The 26,640-nt window shown below is 44.7% G+C and overlaps 1 protein-coding gene across 1 annotated transcript in view; it reads left to right on the top strand.

The window, feature by feature from the left end:
* Positions 1–26,640, top strand: part of LOC132820642 (ubiquitin-associated and SH3 domain-containing protein A-like) — a 113,281-nt gene that overhangs the window by 49,782 nt on the left and 36,859 nt on the right. Inside the window, exons 5-8 of the mRNA XM_060832844.1 lie at positions 3,792–3,961; positions 6,251–6,459; positions 18,810–18,948; positions 25,376–25,484. Coding sequence (XP_060688827.1) covers positions 3,792–3,961; positions 6,251–6,459; positions 18,810–18,948; positions 25,376–25,484 — 627 coding nt within the window. The remainder of the gene's footprint in view (positions 1–3,791; positions 3,962–6,250; positions 6,460–18,809; positions 18,949–25,375; positions 25,485–26,640) is intronic.

Below are 26,640 nucleotides of genomic sequence, written 5' to 3'. Positions count from 1 at the left end.
CTGACTCTCTGATACTGTGTGATCTGACTCTGATACTGTGTGATCTGACTCTGATACTGTGTGATCTGACTCTCTGATACTGTGTGATCTGACTCTCTGATACTGTGTGATCTGACTCTGATACTGTGTGATCTGACTCTCTGATACTGTGTGATCTGACTCTGATACTGTGTGATCTGACTCTGATACTGTGTGATCTGACTCTGACACTGTGATCTGACTCTCTGATACTGTGTGATCTGACTCTGATACTGTGTGGTCTGACTCTGATACTGTGCGATCTGACTCTGACACTGTGTGATCTGTCTCTGATACTATGTGATCTGACTCTGATACTGTGTGATCTGACTCTGACACTGTGTGATCTGACACTGATACTGTGATCTGACTCTGATCCTGTGTGATCAGACTCTGATACTGTGGGATCTGACTCTGATACTGTGTGATCAGACTCTGATACTGTGTGATCAGACTCTGATAATGTGTGATCTGACTCTGATATTGTGTGATCTGACACTGATACTGTGTGATCTGACTCTGATACTGTGTGATCTGACTCTGATATTGTGTGATCTGACACTGATATTGTGCGATCTGACTCTGATACTGTGTGATCTGACTCTGATATTGTGTGATTTGACTCTGATACTGTGTGATCTGACTCTGATACTGTGTGATCTGACTCTGATACTGTATGATATGACTCTGATACTGTGTGATCTGACTCTCTGACACTGTGTGATCTGACACTGATACTGTGTGATCTGACTCTGATACTTTGTGATCAGACTCTGATACTGTGTGATCAGACTCTGATAATGTGTGATCTGACTCTGATATTGTGTGATCTGACACTGATACTGTGTGATCTGACTCTGATACTGTGTGATCTGACTCTGATATTGTGTGATCTGACACTGATATTGTGCGATCTGACTCTGATACTGTGTGATCTGACTCTGATATTGTGTGATTTGACTCTGATACTGTGTGATCTGACTCTGATACTGTGTGATCTGACTCTGATACTGTATGATATGACTCTGATACTGTGTGATCTGACTCTCTGACACTGTGTGATCTGACACTGATACTGTGTGATCTGACTCTGATACTTTGTGATCAGACTCTGATATTGTGTGATCTGACTCTGATCCTGTGTGATCTGACTCTGATATTGTGTGATTTGACTCTGATACTGTGTGATCTGACTCTGATACTGTGTGATCTGTCTCTGGGACATTGTGTGATCTGCCGCTGGGACATTGTGTGATCTGCTCCTGGGACATTGTGTGTTCTGTCTCTGGGACATTGTGTGACCTGTCTCTGGGACATTGTGTGACCTGTCTCTGGGACATTGTGTGATCTGCCGCTGGGACACTGTGTGATCTGCTCCTGGGACACTGTGTGATCTGCTCCTGGGACATTGTGTGTTCTGTCTCTGGGACATTGTGGGACCTGTCTCTGGGACATTGTGTGACCTGTCTCTGGGACATTGTGTGACCTGTCTCTGGTACATTGTGTGATCTGTCTCTGGGACATTGTGTGTTCTGTCTCTGGGACATTGTGTGACCTGTCTCTGGGACATTGTGTGATCTGTCTCTGGGACATTGTGTGATCTGCCCCTGGGACATTGTGTGTTCTGTCACTGGGACATTGTGTGTTCTGTCTCTGGGACATTGTGTCATCTGTCTCTGGGACATTGTGTGATCTGCCCCTGGTAAAAAATGAGGTCTGCAGATGCTGGAGATCACAGCTGCAAATGTGTTGCTGGTCAAAGCACAGCAAGCCAGGCAGCATCTCAGGAATAGAGAATTCGACGTTTCGAGCATAAGCCCTTCATCAGGAATAAGAGAGAGAGAGCCAAGCAGGCTAAGATAAAAGGTAGGGAGGAGGGACTAGGGGGAGGGGCGATGGAGGTGGGATAGGTGGAAGGAGGTCAAGGTGAGGGTGATAGGCCGGAGTGGGGTGGGGGCGGAGAGGTAACGTGGCTGAAGAGCTTCTGTGCAGAGGAGATGACCTGGGGGGTGCAGTGAGAGAGGGACTCACTGAAATCCTTGTAGAGGGAGGAAGAGAGCTTCTTCAAGGAAGGCATCCTTGTAAGAGGATTCGCAGTAGGTTAAAATCTTCGGGTAAAAAATGAGGTCTGCAGATGCTGGAGATCACAGCTGCCCCTGGGACATTGTGCGTTCTGTCTCTGGGACATTGTGCGTTCTGTCTCTGGGACATTGTGTGACCTGTCTCAGGGACATTGTGTGTTCTGCCTCTGGGACATTGTGTGATCTGCCTCTGGGACATTGTGTGATCTACTCCTGGGACATTGTGTGATCTACTCCTGGGACATTGTGTGATCTGCTCCTGGGACATTGTGTGTTCTGTCTCTGGGACATTGTGTGATCTGTCGCTGGGACATTGTGTGTTCTGTCTCTGGGACATTGTGTGATCTGCCCCTGGGACATTGTGTGTTCTGTCTCTGGGACATTGTGTGTTCTGTCTCTGGGACATTGTGTGTTCTGCCTCTGGGACATTGTGTGATCTCTCTCTGGGACATTGTGTGTTCTGTCTCTCGGTCATTGTGTGATCTGCCTCTGGGACATTGTGTGATCTGCCTCTGGGACATTGTGTGATCTGTCTCTGGGACATTGTGTCTTCTGTCTCTGGGACATTGTGTGTTCTGCCTCTGGGACATTGTGTGATCTGTCTCTGGACATTGTGTGTTCTGTCTCTGGGACATTGTGTGATCTGCCCCTGGGACATTGTGTGTTCTGTCTCTGGGACATTGTGTGTTCTGTCTCTGGGACATTGTGTGATCTGCCCCTGGGACATTGTGTGTTCTGTCTCTGGGACATTGTGTGATCTGTCGCTGGGACATTGTGTGTTCTGTCTCTGGGACATTGTGTGATCGGCCCCTGGGACATTGTGTGTTCTGTCTCTGGGACATTGTGTGTTCTGTCTCTGGGACATTGTGTGATCTGTCTCTGGGACATTGTGTGATCTGTCTCTGGGACATTGTGTGTTCTGTGTCTGGTACATTGTGCGATCTGTCTCTGGGACATTGTGCGATCTGTCTCTGGGACATTGTGTGTTCTGTCTCTGGTACGTTGTGTGATCTGTCTCTGGGACATTGTGTGATCTGTCTCTGGGACATTGTGTGTTCTGTCTCTGGGACATTGTGTGTTCTGTCTCTGGGACATTGCGTGTTCTGTCTCTGGGACATTGTGTGATCTCTCTCTGGGACATTGTGCGATCTGCCCCTGGGACATTGTGTGTTCTGTCTCTGATACATTGTGTGTTCTCTCTCTGGTACATTGTGTGATCTGCCTCTGGGACATTGTGCGATCTGTCTCTGGGACATTGTGCGACCTGTCTCTGGGACATTGTGTGTTCTGTCTCTGGGACATTGTGTGTTCTGTCTCTGGGACATTGTGCGATCTGTCTCTGGGACATTGTGCGATCTGTCTCTGGGACATTGTGTGTTCTGTCTCTGGGACATTGTGTGTTCTGTCTCTGGTACATTGTGTGATCTGCCTCTGGGACATTGTGCGACCTGTCTCTGGGACATTGTGCGATCTGTCTCTGGGACATTGTGTGTTCTGTCTCTGGGACATTGTGTGATCTGTCTCTGGGACATTGTGTGATCTGTCTCTGGGACATTGTGTGTTCTGTCTCTGGGTTATTGTGTGATCTGTCTCTGGGACATTGTGTGATCTGTCTCTGGGATATTGTGTGATCTGTTCCACTGTGAAGCTCTTGCCTGTATGATCCATGACTTTGTTGTTTTCTCCAAACAGATTGTCAGATTGATCTCTACAACAAACAACTGCACCTGACACTCTCTCACAAGTTCCAGGTCCAACAGCAGTGGAAACTGGAGGAACTTGCTCAGTCAATCAAACTGGGGGTTACCTGTCAGTGGACAGCAGCTCTTTATTCCAGAGACATGCGATTTGTACATTATAAGGTAATGGGTTTGTCTGGGTAAGGCACAGAGAGAGTTTGTTCGCTCCCACATTCCTGTCTTATCGGATTGAGCGATATGTCTGTTCCCTTCTGCTGGTCATTGCAGGAATAATTTGTGATGCATCAGAATCAATTCTGATTTCAATCATTTGTTGTTGAATCTTGTCTTGGGAAATGAACAGGAGGAATCCATGCCCGCCACAATGGGACTCCACTGTTCTTCCACCCATCATCTGACCTCCATTACAAAAACAAAATTACGACTCATCTCCATTCTGAGATTCTTACTTGGACCCCGCCTCCCACACCCAACACATTTTGGGAGGTGAGTTCTAGATTCCCATTCCTGTCTTTGTGAGGATGTCCTTCCCAGCATCACGCCTGAACAGCCCAGTTAGAATATCAGAACAACCTCCTTCCCAGGGGAAGCTGTCTTTTTCTAGCAAACTTTGTCAATCATCTAAGCATAGGGTGTAGGTTTGCTCACTGAGCTGTAGGTTTGATATCCAGACCTGTCATTACCTGGCTAGGTAACATCATCAGTGGCGACCTCCAAGTGAAGCGAAGCTGTTGTCTCCTGCTTTCTATTTATATCTTTCTCCTGGATGGGGTTCCTGGGGTTTGTGGTGATGTCATTTCCTGTTCGTTTTCTGAGGGGTTGATAGATGGCAGCTAGATCTATGTGTTTCTGTCAGAAACCCTAACCACCTTACCATACTTCAAAGAAGTTTCAGAGATGACAGCCAGACTACTGAGACCCCTCAGAATCCTAGTAGCACACAAACCCACCAACAATCTTAGACAAAAACTAACAAACTTAAAAGACCCAGTACAACCCATGGACAAAACCAACATCATCTACAAAATTCCATGCAAGGACTGACACAAACACTACGTAGGACAAACAGGAAGAAAGTTAGCCACCAGGATACACGAACACCAGCTAGCCACAAAAAGACATGACCCCCTCTCCTTCATAGCCCTACCCACGGATGAAAAAAAACCCACCATTTTGATTGGGACAGCACATCTATCCTGGGACAGGCTAAGCAAAGACATGCCAGAGAATTCCTAGAGGCCTGGCACTCCAACCACAAACGCCATAAACAAGCACATAGATCTAGATACCATCTATCAACCCCTCAGAAAACGAACAGGAAATGACATCATCACAAACCCCAGGAACCCCATCCAGGAGAAAGCTATAAATAGAAAGCAGGAAACAACAGCTTCGCTTCACTTGGAGGTCACCACTGATGATGTTACCTCGCCAGGTAATGAAACGTCTGGATATCAAACCTACAGCTCAGCGAGCAAACCTACACCCTAAACCTCAACCTGAGCTACAAATCTTCACAAACCTCTCATCATCTAAGCATTTTTTAAACACCAAGGTTTGATTATCCTTTCCTTTCTGTGCAAGAGGTAGTAGAATCTATGCAACTTTTTTTATTTATTCATGGGATGGGGGATATCACTGGCTAGACCAGTATTTATTGCCTGTCCCTCATTGCTGTGGGTCTGGAATCACATGTTGGTCTGACCAGTTAAGGATGGCAGTGTCTTCCATGAAAAGACATTAATGAATCTGATGGGTTTTTTTTAACCGAACATTAATTCATGGTCATTATTTAGATTGCTAATTTCACATATTTTAGTGAATTAAAATTCCACCGTTTGTTGTAGCAGCATTCGAACCCGGGTGCCCCAGAACATTAAAAACCAAAGAACTGTGAATGATGTAAATCAGAAATTGCTGGAAAAGTTCAGCAGGTCTGAGAGTATCTGTGTTCTATTGAAGGGCCACTTGACCCTGAAATGTTAATTTTGCTTTCTCTCCACAGATTCTGGCAGACCTGCTGAGCATTTTGAGTAATTTCTGTTTTTGCTCCCCCAGAACTTTTCTCTGAATCAATACCACTAGACCATTGTCTCCCCTTAAACTCACCCTTAAAATGTTATTGTGATATGGAAGGGTGTAGGGGTGTCACTTTACCTCATTCCCACTGGGGCATCATCACTGCATTCCTGTGGAGCTGATTATAACCTCCAGGATTGAGGTGCCCACATTGTTGCTAAAGCCGTTATCTAAGCAGAGCTTTAAAAATTATTTTCTTTTCTAGGCCAGTTGAGATAAAGCTCCACTGACCTTTTTACTTATCCTGGGTCAAATTCTGTTTTGTTATTGGCCTCAGTACTGAAGAGGCTATTTAGTAAAAACACAATCACAATCAACTAGAACATTTCCCAACCATTCCCGAGAAATGTACTCAATGTTTTTTTCCCCCAGGTTGCACGTACACTCTATCCTTACTTACCACAGAATGATGATGAATTGAAACTGAATTTCAGCGATTATGTCTTCCTGGACCCCACAAACCAGCAGGACGTGAGTGAAGGCTGGGTCTGTGGAACTTCTCATCAGACGGGAAGGACTGGCCTTCTGCCTGAGAACTACACAGAGCGAGGGTATGAATCAGACACCTGGGTCAGGCACAGGTAAACATCCAATCACCAAATCATCCATTAACAGCTACATTGCAACATTCCAGCATTTGTCCCCGTCATAGCCCACGTGCTGCTGAAACCCTCTTTTCTGATTTTGTTACCCCCAGACTCGACTGATTCATGCTGGGCTAGATTGTCATATTCTCCCCATCATCCCACCCCCCAACTCAACCCCACCCACAAGGCACAAATTTAGTGTTTAAAGCTGCACTGCCCAATTCACAAATCCCATCTTCTTTGATCATTGCATATCAATAACATTAGTTCCAGTTTAGCTTCTCCCCAAGGCTAAACTGTTCACAATCTCTGTGATCTCCTCCAGCAGCTACACTGTCGTGATTGTTTTGAAATCAGCCAGGCAGACCACATATAATCAGAGTTCCCTGACTGAGGCTGTTAACGTGGTCAAATCAGGGAGCGCTGGCTGACAAACAAAAGCAGGACTGTCAGAGTGTCAATGACTCAAGACAGCAAAACAGTCCCATTGGTCCTGAATCGTGTCAGAGAATACAGAGGCCAGTATCCAGGAGTGTGCAAACCCTGGAAAGCCCACACCTACAATTAATTGCTTAGCAACATTCAAACCCGAATCAATCAAAACAAACATCTGGTTAAATGATCAATCTGTGTGTTCCCCAACCAGAAACCTTGGATGAACCGAGAAATCCACTGCCTACTGAAGTCCAGGCATGTGGCATTTAAGTCAGAGCTCTACAGAACATCCAGATATGACCTCCACAAAGCCATTAGAGATGTAAAGGGGCAGTACCGGACCAAACTAGAGGCCCAAAATAACCACCTATGGCAAGGTCTGCGCTGAAAAATAGAATACAAAATAAAGCAAACCAAAATAGCGGACAAACAAAAAAATCCATGATGTGCTCAATGCTTCCTATGCTCAATTCAAGCCGAGTGCCAGTGGCACCGTATCACCTGCCCCAAGATTCCCAAGCTGAGCTGGGAGAGCTAGCCTCTCCCCTCTCATTGTACAAGTGACTTTGTTTAAAACTTGAAAGCCATTTGTCTGAGGCAATATCTGTTAGCTATAGTCAAACTGGTCCAAAAACCCTTCAAACCTAGATTTTTCGGAATCACTGCTTTTACGACCTCTCTGAAAAAAAGCCAAGGGCAGCATTACCTTGGAGCAGCACCATCACTCACCACAGACTGATAAACCTCAGCACAGGTTCAAGACAGCCCCGTCACTCAGCACAGGAATTACTCAACAACATCAGAGATGGCGAGGATGAAATGATGGTCTCATTCAACTTTACAGCACTGTTCACCTCTATTAACATAACATCAGCAAAGGAAATACAGGCCACTCTTCGAGACAAACCGACAACACACACCAGCCATGAAACTATCAACAAAGATAATATGCTGATATCACTGGAGCTATGCCTGACCATGCATTTTGTTATTAATGACCAGGTATACAAACAAATCAATGGGACACCCATGGGCTCACCCATTTCTGGGTTCATTGCTGAAGCAGAAATGCAAAGACAAGAAAGCATAGCCCTACCCCAAGCCCAGCCCAAACCATGGATCAGATACACGGACAATACATTATCATTAAACAGACCCAGTTCGAAAGCACACATTGCCTTATTAATAGGTTTTTCACCAGGATCAAGTTCACAGAGAAGAAGATAACAACCAATTCCTGTTGTTAGATGTACTGGTAGAATGATGGTGAATTCCCGACCAGAGTGTACAGACCAGACACACAGACCAGATTCTTACTTACAACCATAACCAGCCCAATCTCCACAAACAGAACTGTGTCTGAGAAAACTATATAACTCACTATAACAGCCCAGAGCTCTGCTATAAAGAAGAGGAACTCCTACACAACGTATTTGCTAATAATAGGTTCTCTAACTGCTTCACCCACCGATGCCTGGCATTCGAACAACACCAAAAAGACACTGTGCACTCCAACACACTGACCACTCTACCCTAAACTAGAAACTTCTCAGAACTGACTACAAAACACCTACACCCTCTGGGAATAATGACATCACACAAACCCCCAGCCACACTTCACCAGCCACAACCCAAGCTAACCGATCCTGTACCTACAACATGCAGGGCGACCGTGATAAATAACATACCATACAGCAACTGTGAGACACATTACACCAGACAAACGGACAGGAAACTCGCCACCAGAATACATGAACATCAGCTTGCAACAAAACAACATGACCAGTTCTCCCTGATGTCAATACACACGAACAATGGAGGACACCAATCCAACTTGGACAATGTTACAATGCTGGGACAGGCTGAATAAAGGCAAGCCCAGGACATTCTGGAAGCCTACATGTATCTGCTGTTGCCATAAACATAGAGTCATAGAGATGTACAGCACAGTAACAGACCCTTCGGTCCAACTCATCCTTGCCGATCAGGTATCCCAACCTAATCTAGTCCCACTTGTTGGCACTTGGCCCATATCCCTCTATTCCTGATGAAGGGCTTTTGCCCGAAACATCGATTTCGCTGCTCCTTGGATGCTGCCTGAACTGCTGTGCTCTTCCAGCACCACTAATCCAGAACCATATCCCTCTATACCCTTCCTATTCATATACCCATCCAGATGTGTTTTAAATGTACCAGCCTCCACCACTTCCTCTGGCAGCTCATTCCATACACGTACCACCCTCTGCGTGAAAAAGTTGCCTCATGGTCTCTTTTACATCTTTCCCCTCTCACCCTAAACCTATACCCTCTAGTTCTGGACTCCCCGACCCCAGGGAAAAGACTTTGTCTATTTATCCTATCCATGCTCCTCATGATTTTATAAACCTCTATAAGGCCACCCTTCAGCCTCTGACACTCCAGGGAAAACAGCCCCAGCCTGTTCAGCCTCTCCCTATAGCTCAAATCCTCCAACCCTGGCAACATCCTTGTAAATCTTTTCTGAACCCTTTCAAGTTTCACAACATCTTTCCAATAGGAAGGAGTAAAAAATGAGGTCTGCAGATGCTGGAGATCACAGCTGCAAATGTGTTGCTGGTCAAAGCACAGCAGGCCAGGCAGCATCTCAGGAATAGAGAATTCGACGTTTCGAGCATAAGCCCTTCATCAGGAATAGGAAGGAGACCAGAATTACACACAATATTCCAACAGTGGCCTAACCAATGTCCTGTACAGCCACAACTCCTGTACTCAATATTCTAACCAATAAAGGAAAGCATACCAAACACCTTCTTCACTATCCTATCTACCTATGACTCCACTTTCAAGGAGCTATGAACCTGCACTCCAAGGTCTCTTTGTTCAGCAACACTCCCCAGGACCTTACCATTACGTGTATAAGTCCTGGTCTGATTTGCCTTTCCAAAATGTTGCACCTCACATTTATCTGAATTAAACTCCATCTGCAACTCCACATGTTGAAATAGACCACATCTACAGATCACTACAGGACAAAGTCGAAAAACCACCCATCATGACTGACTGTGTGAATTCTGAGCAGATCACAACAACACTGCTTCATCCAGAGACTGGGTGGGATTGAGATTCACAAGGAAGAGGTATTAGAAATCCTGCAGAGTGTGAAAATAGATAAGTCCCCTGGGCCGGATGGGATTTATCCTAGGATCCAATGGGAAGCCAGGGAGGAGATTGCCGAGCCTTTGACATTGATCTTTAAATCATCATAGTCTACAGGAATAGTGCCAGAAGACTGGAGGATAGCAAATGTGGTTCCCCTGTTCAAGAAGGGGAGTAGAGACAACCCTGGTAATTATAGACTAGTAAGCCTTACTTCAGTTGTTGGTAAAGTGTTGGAAAAGGTTATAAGAGATAGGATTTATAATCATCTAGAAAATAATAATTTGATTAGGGATAGTCAGCACGGTTTTGTGAAGGGTAGGTTGTGCCTCACAAACTTTATTGAGTTCTTTGAGAAGGTGACCAAACTAGTAGATGAGAGTAAACCGGTTGATGTGGTGTATATGGATTTCAGCAAGGCGTTCGATAAGGTTCCCCACAGTAGGCTATTGTACAAAATGCGGAGGAATGGGATTGTGGGAGATATAACAGTTTGGATCAGTAATTGGCTTGCTGAAAGAAGACAGAGGGTGGTGGTTGATGGGAAATGTTCATCCTGGAGTCCAGTTACTAGCGGCGTACTGCAAGGGTCAGTGTTGGGCCCACTGCTGTTCGTCATTTTTATAAATGACCTGGATGAGGGCGTAGAAGGGTGGGTTAGTAACTTTGCTGACGACACTAAGGTCGGTGGAGTTGTGGATAGTGACGAAGGATGTTGTAGGTTACAGAGAGACATAGATAAGCTGCAAAGCTGGGCTGAGAGGTGACAAATGGAGTTTAATGTGGACAAGTGTGAGGTGATTCACTTTGGTCGGAGTAACCGGAATGCAAAGTACTCGGCTAATGGTAAGATTCTTGGTAGTGTAGATGAGCAGAGAGATCTCAGTGTCCAGGTACACAGATCCTTGAAAGTTGCCACCCAGGTTGACAGGGTTGTTAAGAAGACATACAGTGTTTTAGCTTTTATTAATAAAAGGATCGAGTTCCGGAACCATGAGGTTATGCTGCAGCTGTACAAAACTCTGGTGCAGCCGCACTTGGAGTATTGTGTACAGTTCTGGTCACTGCATTATAAGAAGGGTGTAGAAGCTTTGGAAAGGGTGCAGAGGAGATTTACTAGGATGTTGCCTGGTATGGAGGGAAGGTCTTACGAGGAAAGGCTGAGGGACTTGAGGCTGTTTTCGTTGGAGAGAAGAAGGTTGAGAGGTGACTTAATAGAGACATATAAGATAATCAGAGGGTTAGATAGGGTGGACAGGGAGAGCCTTTTTCCAAGTATGGTGACGGCGAGCACGAGGGGGCATAGTTTTAAATTGAGGGGTGACAGATATAGGACAGATGTCAGAGGTAGTTTCTTTACTCAGAGAGTAGTAAGGGTATGGAATGCTTTGCCTGCAACGGTAGTAGATTCACCAACTTTAAGTACATTTAAGTCGTCATTGGATAAACATATGGACGTAGGTGGAATAGTGTGGGTTAGATGGGCTTCAGATTGGTATGACAGGTCAGCATAACATCGAGGGCCGAAGGGCCTGTACTGCGCTGTAATGTTCTATGTTCTATGATATGCAGTGCTGAAGCTGTCACCTGAAAGGGGGACAAAACATTTGCAAAAAAATCAAACAGCTCAGCAAATCGACCATCAGCTGTCTTCACTTCAGCTGACGAAGGGGCAGTGTCCCAAAAGCTCATGATTTCAAATAAACCTGTTGGACGATAAGTTGGTGTTATGTGACTTCTGGCCCTGTCAGCCCCAGTTCAACACCCACACCTCTGCATCCACATTAACTGGAGGTAGAGTCATAGTGTAAAGAGTTTGGTGGGATTGAAATTCTAAAAATAATCTCGGAAAGCTTTTTAAGCCAGTCCATCGAAGGCAGCACAACGCAGGAGGGTGTCCAGGATTTGAAATATCATTGCGGGAAATAGCAATTATAGCTCCATTATGGTCAACATTGTTACGGTGGATAGTTTGTTGAACGTGGTGTCACAGGTAGACAGGGTGGTAAACAAGACATTTACCATGCTGGTCTTCATCGGTCGAGGCATTGTAGGAGCTGGGTCAGTATGTTACAGTTGTATAGGTCACTGGTGAGGCCACACTTGGAGTATTGTGTACAGTTGTCATCAGCCTGTTACAGGAAAGACATAGTTAAACTGGAAAGAGTGCAAAGAAGGTTTACAAAGATATTGCCAAGAGCAAGATGGCTGAGTTATAGGGAGAGGGTGGCTGGGATAGGACTTTATTCCTTGGAATGTAGGAGAATGAGGAGTGACCTTAAGGAGGTGTATAAAATCGTGAAGTGCATGGATAGGATGACTGCGGATAGTTTTTTTCCCAGGGTCCAGGAATTGAAAACCAGAGAGTCCAGGTTTAAGGTGAGAGGGGAAAGATTTAGAAAGGATCTGAGGGGCACAAAATAGACTGTGTACAATCTTACCATAACAAACACGCTCCTCTGTCAGAAAAACAAATTCAAAGCATTTTGGAGACATCCACGCTCAAAACATTGGCATCTCATTAATTAGGTCATTGTTCACTCCAAGCACCATCGGTACATGAGCATCACCTGGGCTATGATAGGCTCAGATGACTGCTGGGCTGGTTACCAGTTTATCTGTTTTATAATGTCCATCAGACCACACAGAAAGCGGATTGTTCAGAAGAAGCAGAGCTGGTCAATATTCAGCATTGAGGGCCTGGGTTGTGGAGTCACTCTGCAGCATCTACCAGCCTCAATTGCCAAAACTCTCCCTCAGGACTACTCAGAGGATATAGGAGAAGACTGGAGTCTGCTTAATTCTCAGTACCTGCAATAACATCCTCTGGTACGAGTCCAGGAAACATCATTCCTGGCTTTGGGGAGAATGGTGGTGAAATTGAACAGCTGATTGGTTATGGAAAGGACAGCCTTCTGTGATTGGCAGGATGACATCACCTGCAAGGCCAAAGGTAGGGCTGAAGACAAAACTAAGACTGATGTCCACAGGAGGGTCGGGGCTTTCAAACTCAAATGGTGGACTAATACGGCCTTGGTGGGGACACAAGAGGTTTCTTCAGCACCACCAAGGCAGGATACGGTCCAAGCTCCAGTGGTCTAAACCCCCCCCCCCCCGCCGAAGACTGACACAAACGGCTCAAGCACAAGAAATCTACAAACACCTGTTGGAGAGGGCATTTCCAATAATTTCTCAACCATAATGCCAAGGTTAACTTGGAAATCATCAACCAAACCCCCCGAGGTGACATGGGAGAACCTCCCAGTGCGACTAAAGTACAAGATGCCATCAGGAGCCTAACAAGGCTGCAGCTCCTGGTGGGATTCCTGCAGAGACCTTAAAGGAGGGTGGCCCACAGCTCCATCAACACAGACATGCTTTGCTTTTGGAGATTTGACTCAAAGAAGAACTCCCCTCAGAGCTCGAGGGTGCTCTGATTATGACCATATTCACAAAGGATGACAACTCCGATTCAGGATAACAGGGGCATCTCCCTTCTGTCCACCAAAGGCAAGTACTTGCATGTGTCTTTGCCAATAGACATTTGCCATTACCCTTGAATCGCAGTGTGGCTTCAGCCATAAGACCATAAGACCATAAGACATAGGAGTGGAAGTAAGGCCATTCGGCACATCGAGTCCACTCCGCCATTCAATCATGGCTGATGGACATTTCAACTCCACTTACCAGCGTTCTCCCCGTAGCCCTTAATTCCTCGAGACAACAAGAATCTATCAATCTCTGCCTTGAAGACATTTAGCGTCCCGGCCTCCACTGCACTCCGTGGCAATGAATTCCAGAGGCCCACCACTCTCTGGCTGAAGAAATGTCTCTGCATTTCTGTTCTGAATTGACCCCCTCTAATTCTAAGGCTGTGTCCACGGGTCCTAGTCTCCTCGCCTAATGGAAACAATTTCCTAGCATCCACCCTTTCCAAGCGCCCACCCAGTGGAACAACAGACATGATCTTCACAGCAGGTCAATTCTAAAAAAAATGTTAGGAACAGAAACAATTGCCTTACATCAACCTGACCAAAGCTGTGGACACAGTTAAACTCCAGGCTGTCTGGTGGATACTGTTACAATGTGGCTGTGACTCTGACACTTCCACCAGTACACTGAGGCTGCTGCATGATGACATGTCTATGGTAGCACTTGGCAACTGTGGATTGGAGTCTGAGCTTTTCACCGTGGAGATGGGCGTCAAACAGAGCTGCATCACCACACCCACCCTGCTCACCATCCTCCATCTCACTGACCAAAACCCACCCAAGGCAATTCAAATTATTTACCGTAAGGATGGCAGGCTGTTCAACCTTAATAGGTTCAGGGCCAAAGGCACGGTCTCCACCATCTCCATCTTGGAGCTTCAATATGTTAACAACAATGCCATCGCAGCACACTTTGTGGAAGGTCTACACTACATCTTGGATGGTTGTGCCAAAGCATATATGCTCCTAGGCCTTACCTTTAACATAAAGAGACTCTAATCCTCCATCAACCACCACCCAACAGTCCCTCATCCCTCCTACAATAAGGGTCATCAACCATCCCCTTAAAAATGTGGATCACTCTCCAGACCATCAGAAGGCCTTTTCTCCTCCAAAGCCAACATCGATACAGAAATACCACACTGTCCGAGCTGTGCCAATGGAGGCTATACTCGACTCAGAAGAAGGCTGGTTGAAGACACTGACTAAAGACCCAGGATAAGCTTCTGATCTTCAAAGTCATTGTCCTTCCAAAATGGAGCTGAAAGTGGACTATCTATAGTAGACACCTTAAAGTAGTGGAACAACACAAGACCATAAAACCAAAATACATAGGAGCAGACATTAGGCCATTCAGCCCATTGAGTCTACTCCGCCATTCAATCATGGGCTGATGGGTTTCTCAACCCCCTTTTCCCGCTATCTCCCCGTAACCTTGATCTCCTTGGCAATCAATTACTTATCTATCTCTGTTTTAAATATCGTGAATGACCTGGCCTTTACAGCCTTCTGTGGAAATTAATTCCACAGATTCTCCAGGCTCTGGCTAAAGAAGTTTCTTCTTATCTCTGTTCGAAAGGGTCTTCCCTTTACTCTAAGGCTGTACCCTCAGGTCCTAGTCTCTCCTGCCAATGGAAACACCTTCCCAACATCCACTCTGTACAGGCAACTCTGTATATCAATCAAATCCCTCCTCATTATTCTGAACTCCATCAAGTATAGGCCCAGAGTCCTCAAACATTCCTTACATGTTAAGCCTTTCATTCCTGGGATCATTATCATGAACGTCCTCGGGACCCACTCCAGGGTCAATACATCTTTCCTGAGATATGGGGCCCAAAACTGCTCACAAACCAGCGCCTTATAAAGCCTTGGAAGTACATCCCTGTTTTTAGATTAGATTAGATTACTTACAGTGTGGAAACAGGCCCTTCAGCCCAACAAGTCCACACTGACCCACCAAAGCGCAACCCACCCATACCTCTACATTTACCCCTTACCTAACACAAAGGGCAATTTTGCATGGCCACTTCACCTGATCCACACATCTTTGGACTGTGGGAGGAAACCGGAGCACCCTGAGGAAACCCACACAGACACGGGGAGAATGTGCAAACTCCACACAGACAGTCGCCTGAGGCAGGAATTGAACCCAGGTCTCTGGCGCTGTGAGGCAGCAGTGCTAACCACTGTGCCACCCACTATTCTAGTCCTCTTGAGATGACAACATTGTATTTGCCTTTCTAACTATCAATTCAATCTGTAAGTTTACTTTAAGAGAAACCTGGATGAGGACTCCTAAGTCCCTTTGTACCTCAGATTTCAGAATTTTCTCCCCAATTAGAAAATAATCCATGCCACGTCTTCCCACCAAAGTGCGTGACCTCACACTTTCCCACATTGTACTCCATCTGAGACTCCATTGCTCACTCTCCTAACCCGTCCAAATCTTTCTGCAGCCTCCCTGCCTCTCAGTATTACCTGTCCCTCCACCTATCTCTGTATCATCTTAAACTGAGCCAGAATGCCCTCAGTTCCTTCATTTAGATCATTAATGTATAAAGTGAAAAGTTATGGCCCCAACACTGGCCCTTGTGGAACACCACTGGTCACCGGCTGCCATCCCTACAAAACATCCTGTGGATCACTCGTGTCTTGGAAGAGACCAACATGATGAATATCACCACCACTATCATTCGACAGCAACTTGAACAGATCCAGCCATGCCATCCAAATCCCATCTCACTGCCTCCAAAAACACGCAATGTACTCACAGCTGAAGGAAGGTCAGTCCGCCCCCTGGTGGCCAAAAGAAACACCTCAAAAATAATGTCCAGATCAACCTCCAGCAATTCCACATCCACATCCACATCAACATCAACATCAACATCAACATCAACATCAACAACTGGGGAGAAGGTGGCTACAAACCACAATCAGTGCAGAAACATCACCTTGCAAGAAGCCATGAAAATGGTCTCTGCCATGCCCTGGACAGAAGTAATGCTTACACAAGGAGAGATAGTACACCAGAACAGCCCACCCACCACCACCTCCAACTACCATTACTGTGCACCAATTTTTTTTAATTACCTACAGTGGGGAAACAGGCCCTTTGGCCCAATAAGTCCACACCGACCCGCCAAAGAGCAACCTACCCAGACCCAGTCTGGGTACAATTTGCACATTGTAATAGAATCCGTGGATCCCAGATTGGCTCCTTCAGCCATCTGAAGGCCCACAAATAGATGACCGTATGGAGGACAATCATACTTGACCTGAGTGGTCACCAATGATGATGATGCTGAACATCAGCAAACCCCTCTCAGTCTCTGAGAACACTTCAGCCAAGGTCATTCTATACCTCACCATCAGCTGACCAGGCTAGATATAGTCTTTGAAACAAACATACTCAGTGTTTGTACAGAAAGTCTCAGTAAGTGACCATTCCTCAGCAGATGGAAGCTGAGGATCCTGCAAATGTACCCCGTGCTCAAACCTGAAGAAAACTGGCACATAAAAATACGTCTACCATCTCCTCAGAGTCACTGGCAATGCCATATTCACCCAATTCAAGCTGCAATCAGAGGCAGATTTCAGTAAGGACATTGGAAAAATTATGTTGAAATAGAAGGTCAGCCATAAACTAATTGTTAAAACTCTCACAAAACCAGGTTATAGTCCAACAGATTTATTTGATCAGCAGGTAGCTCTCACCTGATGAAGGAGCAGCGCTCCAAAAGCTAGTGCTTCCAAATAAACCTGTTGGACTATAACCTGGTGTTGTGTGAGTTTAACTTTGTCCACCCCAGTCCAACGCCAGCAATCCCAAATCATAATCTAGTCAGTGGTGCACCACATGCAGTGGGGTCGGGGCAAATAATCTGTACCTTTTCCTGTTTTCTTCATTCCTATGTTCCTGTTGTGTGAAACTGGGATGTCTGACACATTACGTCTCACTGAGGTCAAGGTTTGAGAATTGCTTCCTGAATCCCCAGTGCAATATGACCTTCTAGTTGAGAGTCTTCTTCTCTTTGCTACTCCTCCACTCCCCACAGCCTGACCTGATTGAAATTACTTCTGTTCATTCTCCTGGTCATATTGAGAGTAAAGGGGATTGAAATCACTTTTGGGATCAAGTTGTTAGTGTGGAGCCCTTGACATCAGAGTCAAGGTGTTCATGTTTCATGTAACACATTGACTAAATCAATGCCAACCAACAAAGGGTGCTGTTCCCTCCTGCAGGATGAAGTTAAGAGAGGCTGTTCCCTCCTGCAGGATGGAGTTAAGAGAGGCTGTTCCCTCCTGCAGGATGGAGTTAAGAGAGGCTGTTCCCTCCTGCAGGATGAAGTTAAGAGAGGCTGTTGCCAGAAAAGATTGACTTTGTACATTCCTGGCATCAGCTTTCAGCTCCTTACTCCCCTGGCTCTGCCACTGTCAACCTCAGAGGCAACACAGACCCTAAGCAGCAAGTTGATTCCCGTTCAGCTGTAATGTACATCAATAGGATAAGGACTGGAATTCTGGTTAAAATTATGACAATAGGTGTGTTTTCTCTTTTTTTTTAAGAGAAGCTTTAAGCCACAGGTGAGCAGTTACCTGATCCGAGCTGATAAAGTAAAGAGCATCGTGAGAGAATGGAGTCAGTCTCCCACAGAACCAGGAGTTTAGTTGAGTTTTCAGCAGTTGTTGGGGTTTTGAGGTTAGTTGTGGAAACTGCCGAAACTGTTCTCAGTACCAGATCATTGTCTTGGTGTTCTTCACCTTGGACTGGAGAAACTCTGCATGTGAGACAATCTATTTTACTGATTTTGCCTTTGCCTAAGTCATATTTGTGGATATTATTATATTGAACAGCTGCTGTTCAGTAGTTAAATAACCCATTACTCAATGTTCCAGTATAGTTAAAGTTATACTCATCCTTCTTCCTTTTGTTTGTAATCTAACTATGGGTAAGGGTAAAGTCAAGTCGTATCATCACTTGAATTACATTTGAAACATAGCACCTCACACTTGCTTTCAATTAAGAAAAAAGTTAGGGTCTTGGTTATTTCCATGATATATTTAAAAGAAGTTTGGTCTGGTCTATAACAGAAAATAGGAACAAAATAAAACCATTCAGCCCCTCAAACGTGTCTTAACATTCAATGGTATACTAGATTGAATGAGAACATTGAGATGAGGTTGATTATTGGACCATTCATTATAATATTTGTGACAAATTAGCACTTTATAATGTTAGTTTTGTGTTTTATGATGGTAATTCACATTTTTTTTTGATAGGACGTATGCTTTTTGTCAGACGCTTGTGAGAGCATCCACAAATATTTCTGAGCATAGCACTTCCTCTTCACAAAATGGAACGATTCCATCCTCAGAGCCACGAGGAACAAACAGTATTCATAAACTTCTCAAGTCACAGGTGATGTCAAAAGAATAATCAGTCCCTGTACAGCTGATGAAGATCTTGTGGTGGAGGTTAATGATATTATTATCCTTTAGAAATTTGGACTTTCAAGAGGAACTGTTGCTTTAGTTCTGTGAAGGTAATTTTTAAAGAGGTCAGAAATATTTGGAACAGCGATAAGGGGAGGAATTTGCAAAGGATGTATAAGAGAATTTCTGATTCAGTATGTGGATGTACCTACTAGGGAAGGTGCTAAACTTGACCTACGCTTGGGAAATAAGACAGGACAGGTGACTGAGGGGTCAGTGGGGGAGCACTTTGGGGCCAATGACTATAATTGTATTAGTTTTAAAATAGTGATGGAAAAGGATTGACTGGATCTAAAAGTCAAAGTTCTAAATTGGAGGAAGGCCAATTTTGACAGTATTAGGCAAGAACTTTCAAAAGCTGATCGGGAGCATATGTTCACAGGTAAAGGGACAGCTGGAAAATGGGAAGCCTTCAAAAATGAGATAACAAGAATCCAGAGACAGTTTGTTCCCGTAAAGGGTGAAAGGGAAGGCTGGTAGGTATAGGGAATGCTGGATGACTAAAGAAATTGAGGGTTTGGTTAAAAAAAGGAAGGAAGGTATGGACAGGATAAAAGCAAATTACTGCAGATGCTGGAATCTAAACCAAAAGAGAAAATGCTGGAAAATCTCAGCAGGTCTGGCAGCATCTGTAAGGAGAGAAAAGAGCTGACGTTTCGAGTCTAACTGACCCTTTGTCAAACTTTGATAAAGAGTCAGTTAGACTCAAAACGTCAGCTCCTTTCTCTCCTTACAGATGCTGCCAGATCTGCTGAGATTTTCTAGCATTTTCTCTTTTGGTTATGGACAGGATAGATCGAGTGAATCCTTACAAGAGTATAAAGGCAGTAGGAGTATACTTAAGAGGGAAATCAGGAGGGCAAAAAGGAGACATGAGATAGCTTTGGAAAATAGAATTAAGGAGAATCCAAAGGGTTTTTATGAATACATTAAGGGCAAAAGGGTAACGAGGGAGAGAATAGGGCCCCTCAAAGATCAGCAAGGCGGCTTATTTGTGGTGCCGTTGAGGATGGGGGAGATACTAAATGAGTATTTTGCATCAGTATTTACTGTGGAAAAGAACATGGAAGATATAGACTGTAGGGAAATAGATGGTGACATCTTGCAAACTGTCCATATTACAGAGGAGGAGGAGGAGGTGCTGGAAGTTTTAAAACTTATAAAAGTGGACAATTCCGGAGGACCTGATCAGGTGTACCCGAGATCTCTGTGGGATGCTAGAGAAGTGGTTGCTGGGCCTCTTACTGAGATATTTGTATCATTGATAGTCACAGGTGAGGTGCCGTAAGACTGGAGGTTGGTAAATGTGGTGCCAGTGTTTAAGAAGGGTGATAAGGACAAGCCAGGGAACTATAGACCAGTGAGCCTGACATCAATGGTGGGCAAGTTGTTGGAGAGAATCCTGAGGGACAGGATGTACATGTATTTGGAAAGGCAAGGACTGATGACAGATAGTCAACATGGCTTTGTGCGTGGGAGATCATGTCTCACAAACTTGACTGAGATTTTTGAGGCAGTAACAAAGAGGATTGATGAGGACAGAGTGGTAAATGTGATCTATTTGGACTTCAGTAAGGTGTTTGACAAGGTTCCCCATGGGAGACTGGTTAACAACGGAATCTAACGGAATACAGGGAGAACTAGCCATTTGGATACAGAACTGGCTCAAAGGTAGAAGACAGAGAGTGGTGGTGGAGGGTTGTTTTTCAGACTGGAGGCCTGTGACCAGTGGAGTGCCACAAGGATCGGTGCTGGGTCCACTACTTTTTGTCATTTAAATAAATGATTTGGATGCAAGCATAAGAGGTACAGTTAGTAAGTTTGCAGATGACACCAAAATTGGAGGTGTAGTGGACAGCGAAGACGGTTACCTCAGATTACAACAGGATCTGGACCAGATGGGCCAATGGGCTGAGAAGTGGCAGATGGAGTTTAATTCAGATAAATGCGGGGTGCAGCATTTTGGGAAAGCAAATCTCAGTAGGACTTATACACTTAATGGTAAGGTCCTCAGGAATGTCGCTGAACAAAGAGACCTTGGAGTGCAGGTTCATAGCTCCTTGAAAGTGGAGTCATAGGTAGATAGGATAGTGAAGGCGGCGTTTGGTATGCTTTCCTTTATTGGTTAGAATATTGAGTACAGGAGTTGTGGCTGTACAGGACATTGGTTAGGCCACTGTTGGAATATTGTGTGTAATTCTGGTCTCCTTCCTATTGGAAAGATGTTGTGAAACTTGAAAGGGTTCAGAAAAGATTTACAAGGATGTTGCCAGGGTTGGAGGATGTGAGCTGTAGGGAGAGGCTGAACAGGCTGGGGCTGTTTTCCCTGGAGCGTCGGAGGCTGAGGGGTGACCTTATAGAGGTTTACAAAATCATGAGGGGCATGGATAGGATAAATGCACAAAGTCTCTTCCCAGAACTAGAGGGCATAGGTTTAGGATGAGAGGGAAAGATATAAAAGAGACCTAAGAGGCAATGTTTTTGTGCAGAGGGTGGTGCATGTATGGAATGAGCTGCCAGAGGAAATGGTGGAGGCTGGTACAATTGCAACATTTAAGAGGCGTGTGGATGGGTATATGAATAGGAAGGGTTTGGAGGGATATGGGCTGGGTGCTGGCAGGTGGGACTAGATTGGGTTGGGATATCTGGTCAGCATGGATGGGTTGGACCGAAGGGTCTGTTTCCATGCTGTACATCTCTATGACTCTATGACTCTGTAAGTCGGTGGTGGGCAAGTTGTTGGAGGGAATCCTGAGGGACAGGATTTACATGTATTTGTGATTTGGAGATGCTGGTGTTGGACTGGGGTGTACAAAGTTAAAAATCATACAACATCAGGTTATAGTCCAACAGATTTAATTGGAAGCACTAGCTTTCAGAGCGCTGCTCCTTCATCAGGTGGCTGTGGACGGAATTGTAAGGCATAGAATTTATAGCAAAAGTTGCCTGAGAATGTAACTTTCAAAAAAAGGTTTTGTGATTTACATATGAAAGTAATGAAACTAACATGGTCATTCTAACAGATCAGAGACTTAACTAACAATCAGGGTATTTTTCAATGTATAGTTTCAGTTACATCACACGATAAACTTTTGCTTTAAATTCTGTGCCTTACAATTGCGTCCACACCCACCTGATGAAGGAGCCTCGCTCCGAAAGCTAGTGCTTCCAAATAAACCTGTTGGACTATAACCTGGTGTTGTGTGATTTTTAATTACATGTATTTGGAAAGGCAAGGACTGATTAGGGATACTCGGTATGGCTTTGTGTGTGGGAAATCATATCTTACGAACTTGATTAATTTTTTTGAACTAATAACAAAGAGGATTGATGAGGGTAGGGGAGTGAACATGATCTATATGAACTTCAGTCAGACATTTGACAAGGTTCCCCATGGGAGACTGGTTAGCAAGGTTAGATCTCATGGAATACAGGGAGAACTAGCCATTTGGATACAGAACTGGCTCAAAGGTAGAAGACAGAGGGTGGTGGTGGAGGGTTGTTTTTCAAACTGGAGGCCTGTGACCAGTGGAGTGTCACAAGGATCGGTGCTGGGTCCACTTTTTTTTGGCATTTATATAAAGGTTACGGATGTGAACATAAGAGGTATACTTAGTAATTTTGCAGATGACGCTAAAATTGGGAGGTGTTGTGGACAGTGAAGAAGATTACCTCAGAGTACAACGGGATCTTGACCAGATGGGCCAATGGGCTGAGCAGTGGCAGTGGAAGCTTAATTTAGATAAATGCCAGGTGCTGCATTTGGAAAAGCAAATCAGAACAGGACTTATACACTTAATGGTAAATGTAGTCAGTGGTGTGTCACTGAATACAGAGACCTTGGAGTGCAGGTTCATAGTTCTTTGAAAGTAGAGTCACAGGTAGATAGGATAGTGAAGAAGGTATGCTTTCTTTTATTGGTCAGAACATTGAGTACAGGAGTTGGGAGGTCTTGTGTCTGGCTGTACAGGGCATTGGTAGACCACTTTTGTAATATTGTGTCCAATTCCGGTCTCCTTCCTATGGGAAAGATGTTGTGAAACTTGAAAGGGTTCAGAAGAGATTTACAAGGATGTTGCCAGAGTTGGAGGATCTGAGCTACAGGGAGAGACTGAACAAGCTGGGGCTGTTTTCCCTGGAGCGTCGGAGGCTGAGGGGTAACTTTGTATCAGTTTATGAAATCATGAGGGGCATGGATAGGGTAAATACACAAGATCTTTTCTCTGGGGTGGGGTAGTCCAGAACTAGAGGGCAAAGGTTTCAGGTGAGAGGGGAAACATTTGAAAGGGACCTAAAGGGCAACATTTTCATGCAAAGGGAGGTGCGTGTATGGAATGTGCTGCCAGAGGAAGTGGTGGAGGCTGGTACAATTACATTGAAAAGGCATCTGTATGGGTATAAGAATAGGAAGGGTTAAGAGGGATATGGGCCAGTGTTGGCAAATGGGATTAGTTTAATTTCGGATACCTTGTTGGCATGGACAGGTTGGACCATTTGATTTGTCTCTGTGCTGTACATCTGCATGACTCTATGATTCTATAACTGAGGACATAATTTCAAATAAGTATCAGACCTATGCTGAGTGCCTACCAGGATTCCCAGAATGTTAGCTGAGGAAGTGTTTAAATGTTGGACTTTTATGAAATTCAGAAAAAACACTGCAGGGGGGAGGGGAGGCACAGTCTGTTTCAATTCTTTAGAGATTTCAGTTCAGGAGAACAGAAGGATTTATTTTACAAAGTCCCCAAGTTGTGAGGATTTGTGTTGATGTTTTTAAGTTGTCAGAACAGAAAAGAAGCCATCAACGTCATGTGGTCAGGAAGCAGAGATCACGTCTGGAGTGGGGCACAGATGAGCTGACTATATCATTCAGGGACTTTGGAAGCAGTGAGAAAATTCAGCGCACAGGGAAAGAGGTGCTTTATCCAAGAGCTTTTTATTCATAGTTGAAAAGTGTGTTGCTGGAAAAGCACATTAGGTCAGGAAGCATTCGGGGAGCAAGGGAGCTGACATTTTGGGCATAAGGCCTTCATCAGAAATGTGGAGGAGGAAGGGAACTGATAGATAAATAGGAGGGAGGTGAGGTTGGGGGAGGGTAGATGGGAATGCAATAGGTAGATGAAGGTGGGGGCTGATGGTGATAGGTTGGAGTGGAGGGTGGAGTGGGTCAGTGGGAAGGAAGATGAACACTTAGGACAGTTCAAGAAGGTGATGCCGAGTTGGAGGTTTGGATCTGGGATGAGGTGGTGGGAGGGGAGATTTGGCAACTGGTGAAGTCGATGTTGATGCTGTGTGATTGTAGGTTCCCAAGGCAGAGGATGAGGCATTCGGGACACGACACCAGCCAGGGAGCTATCGATCTTACCTTAGATGTTCTTGTCTCACTTTTCATTTTCAATGTTTACTGCCAATCTTGACTTTGACTTTGATTTGTAAACTGTGGATATTTCCAATCTGAAAAGGGATGATTCTGTGATTGTGAAGACATGAGACTATCTCTTAACTAGTCTGTGAAACAGCTCCCAATTTTAGCACAAGCACCCAAATGTTTGTACGGCTGACTTTGCAGGGTAATTAGGGTTGTGTTTGTCATTGTCCTGGGCACCAGAAACAACAATGTGAGGTGATCCATCCAGTTACATTATTTGACTTGACCTTGTAACAGGTTTGCTCGGCCATTTCCGACGACAGCTCAGAGTCAATCACATGCTCTGGGTCTGGAGTCACATGTAGATCAGACCAAGACAGGTCAGGACAGCAGTGTCAGAGAATGAGAGAATCATTTCCCTACAAAGCAGAAAGAGGCCGTTCAGCCCAATGAGTCTGTATTGATCCTCGAAGGACCATCCCACCAGATTCAGTCCTCCCACCCTTTCCCTGTAATCCCACACTTTCCATGGCTAATCCACCTAACCTGCACATCTTTGGGCTGTGGGAGGAAACCAGAGCACCCGACAGAGGAACCCGTGCAAACAAGGGAAGAAAGTGAAAACTCCAGGTGGACAGTCCCCTGAGGCTGGAATCAAACCCATGTCCCTGGGGCTTTGCAGCAGCATTGCTCAGTGAGCCATCGTGCTGGCCCTGAAAGGCAGTAGTGAATCCCATGGACTTTTACAACAATCAACTATGGATTCATGGTCTCTGTTCCTGAGGCGAGCTTTTTAAATCCAATTGGTCATATTAATTGTAATGTAAATAAATCTAATAGTTGGCATTGAGGTAAAATTGCTACACAAATTAATATGTTGATACTTCTTACATTTCATGGTAAACAAGTTTAATTTTGTAAACTATTGATCCTTATCTCGAAGTCCACGTTTACAACTTGAAGTTTAATCTGTCCTGTCTTGCAGTTGATTGAAGCAGCCACCTTGAGGAGGTGTGTTCTGACGATGCGACATGCTGAGAGAGTTGACCTGGTGTTTGGCAAGTCTTGGTTAACACAGTGCATGACCACTGAAGGTAGGTTTCTGATGGTAATACCACTGAAGGTAGGTTTCTGATGGTAATACCACCGAAGGTACGTTTGTGATGATAATCCCACTGTAGGTAGGTTTGTGATGGTAATACCATTGAAGGTAGGTTTCTGATGGTAATACCACCGAAGGTACGTTTGTGATGATAATCCCACTGAAGGTAGGTTTGTGATGGTAATACCACTGAAGGTAGGTTTCTGATGGTAATACCACTGTAGGTAGATTTGTGATGATAATACCACTGTAGGTAGGTTTGTGATGATAATACCACTGAAGGTAGGTTTGTGATGGTAATACCACTGTAGGTGGGTTTGTGATGATAAGACCACTGTAGGTAGGTTTGTGATGGTAATACCACTGTAGGTAGGTTTGTGATGATAAGACCACTGTAGGTGGGTTTGTGATGATAATACCACTGAAGGTAGGTTTGTGATGGTAATACCACTGAAGGTAGGTTTCTGATGGTAATACCACTGTAGGTAGGTTTGTGATGATAAGTGCACCGTTCTGTCACTTACTGGTTAGTCATCTCAGGTCAATCTTATGACAGATTAGTAACCAATTTCCCACAGTTTTCTCTTTTCTGTTCTTCCTACTGATTTATTGAAACAACCAATACTCACATCAAATCATTTTTGAAAATGTTACTGAGATGTACATCCGTATGATGACTCAAACATATCATCACACAAACTAAAACAAAGAACACACAATTCATGTGAGTTCACTTGAATAATATGGCTAAATGTGAAGTTATACACTTCTCTGTGAAAAACAGAAAGGCTGGGTATTATTTAAATGGTGATACATTAGGAAATATGGATATACAAATGGATTTGGGTGTCCTGGTACAATGAAAGTAGACAGGCAAGTAGACAGCAAGGAATTAGAAAGGACATAGTTTCTTGGTCTTCATTAAAAGATGATTTGAGTTCAGAATTAAGGATATCTTACTACAGTTATACAGAGCTTTGGTGAGATCACTCCTGGAGTTTTGTGTGCGTTTTTGGTCTCCCTACCCAGCAGAGAATATAATTGCAATAGGCAGGTTCACTCAGCTGATCCCGGGAATGGCAGGACTGTTCCCTGAGGAGGGATCAGTTCTACTGGCCTGTATTCCATTGGCAGGAGAGACTAGGAGC

This window comes from Hemiscyllium ocellatum, chromosome 12, assembly GCF_020745735.1.
Source record: "Hemiscyllium ocellatum isolate sHemOce1 chromosome 12, sHemOce1.pat.X.cur, whole genome shotgun sequence".
NCBI classification, from domain to species: domain Eukaryota; kingdom Metazoa; phylum Chordata; class Chondrichthyes; order Orectolobiformes; family Hemiscylliidae; genus Hemiscyllium; species Hemiscyllium ocellatum.
This window is presented reverse-complemented; position numbering and strand designations above follow the sequence as displayed.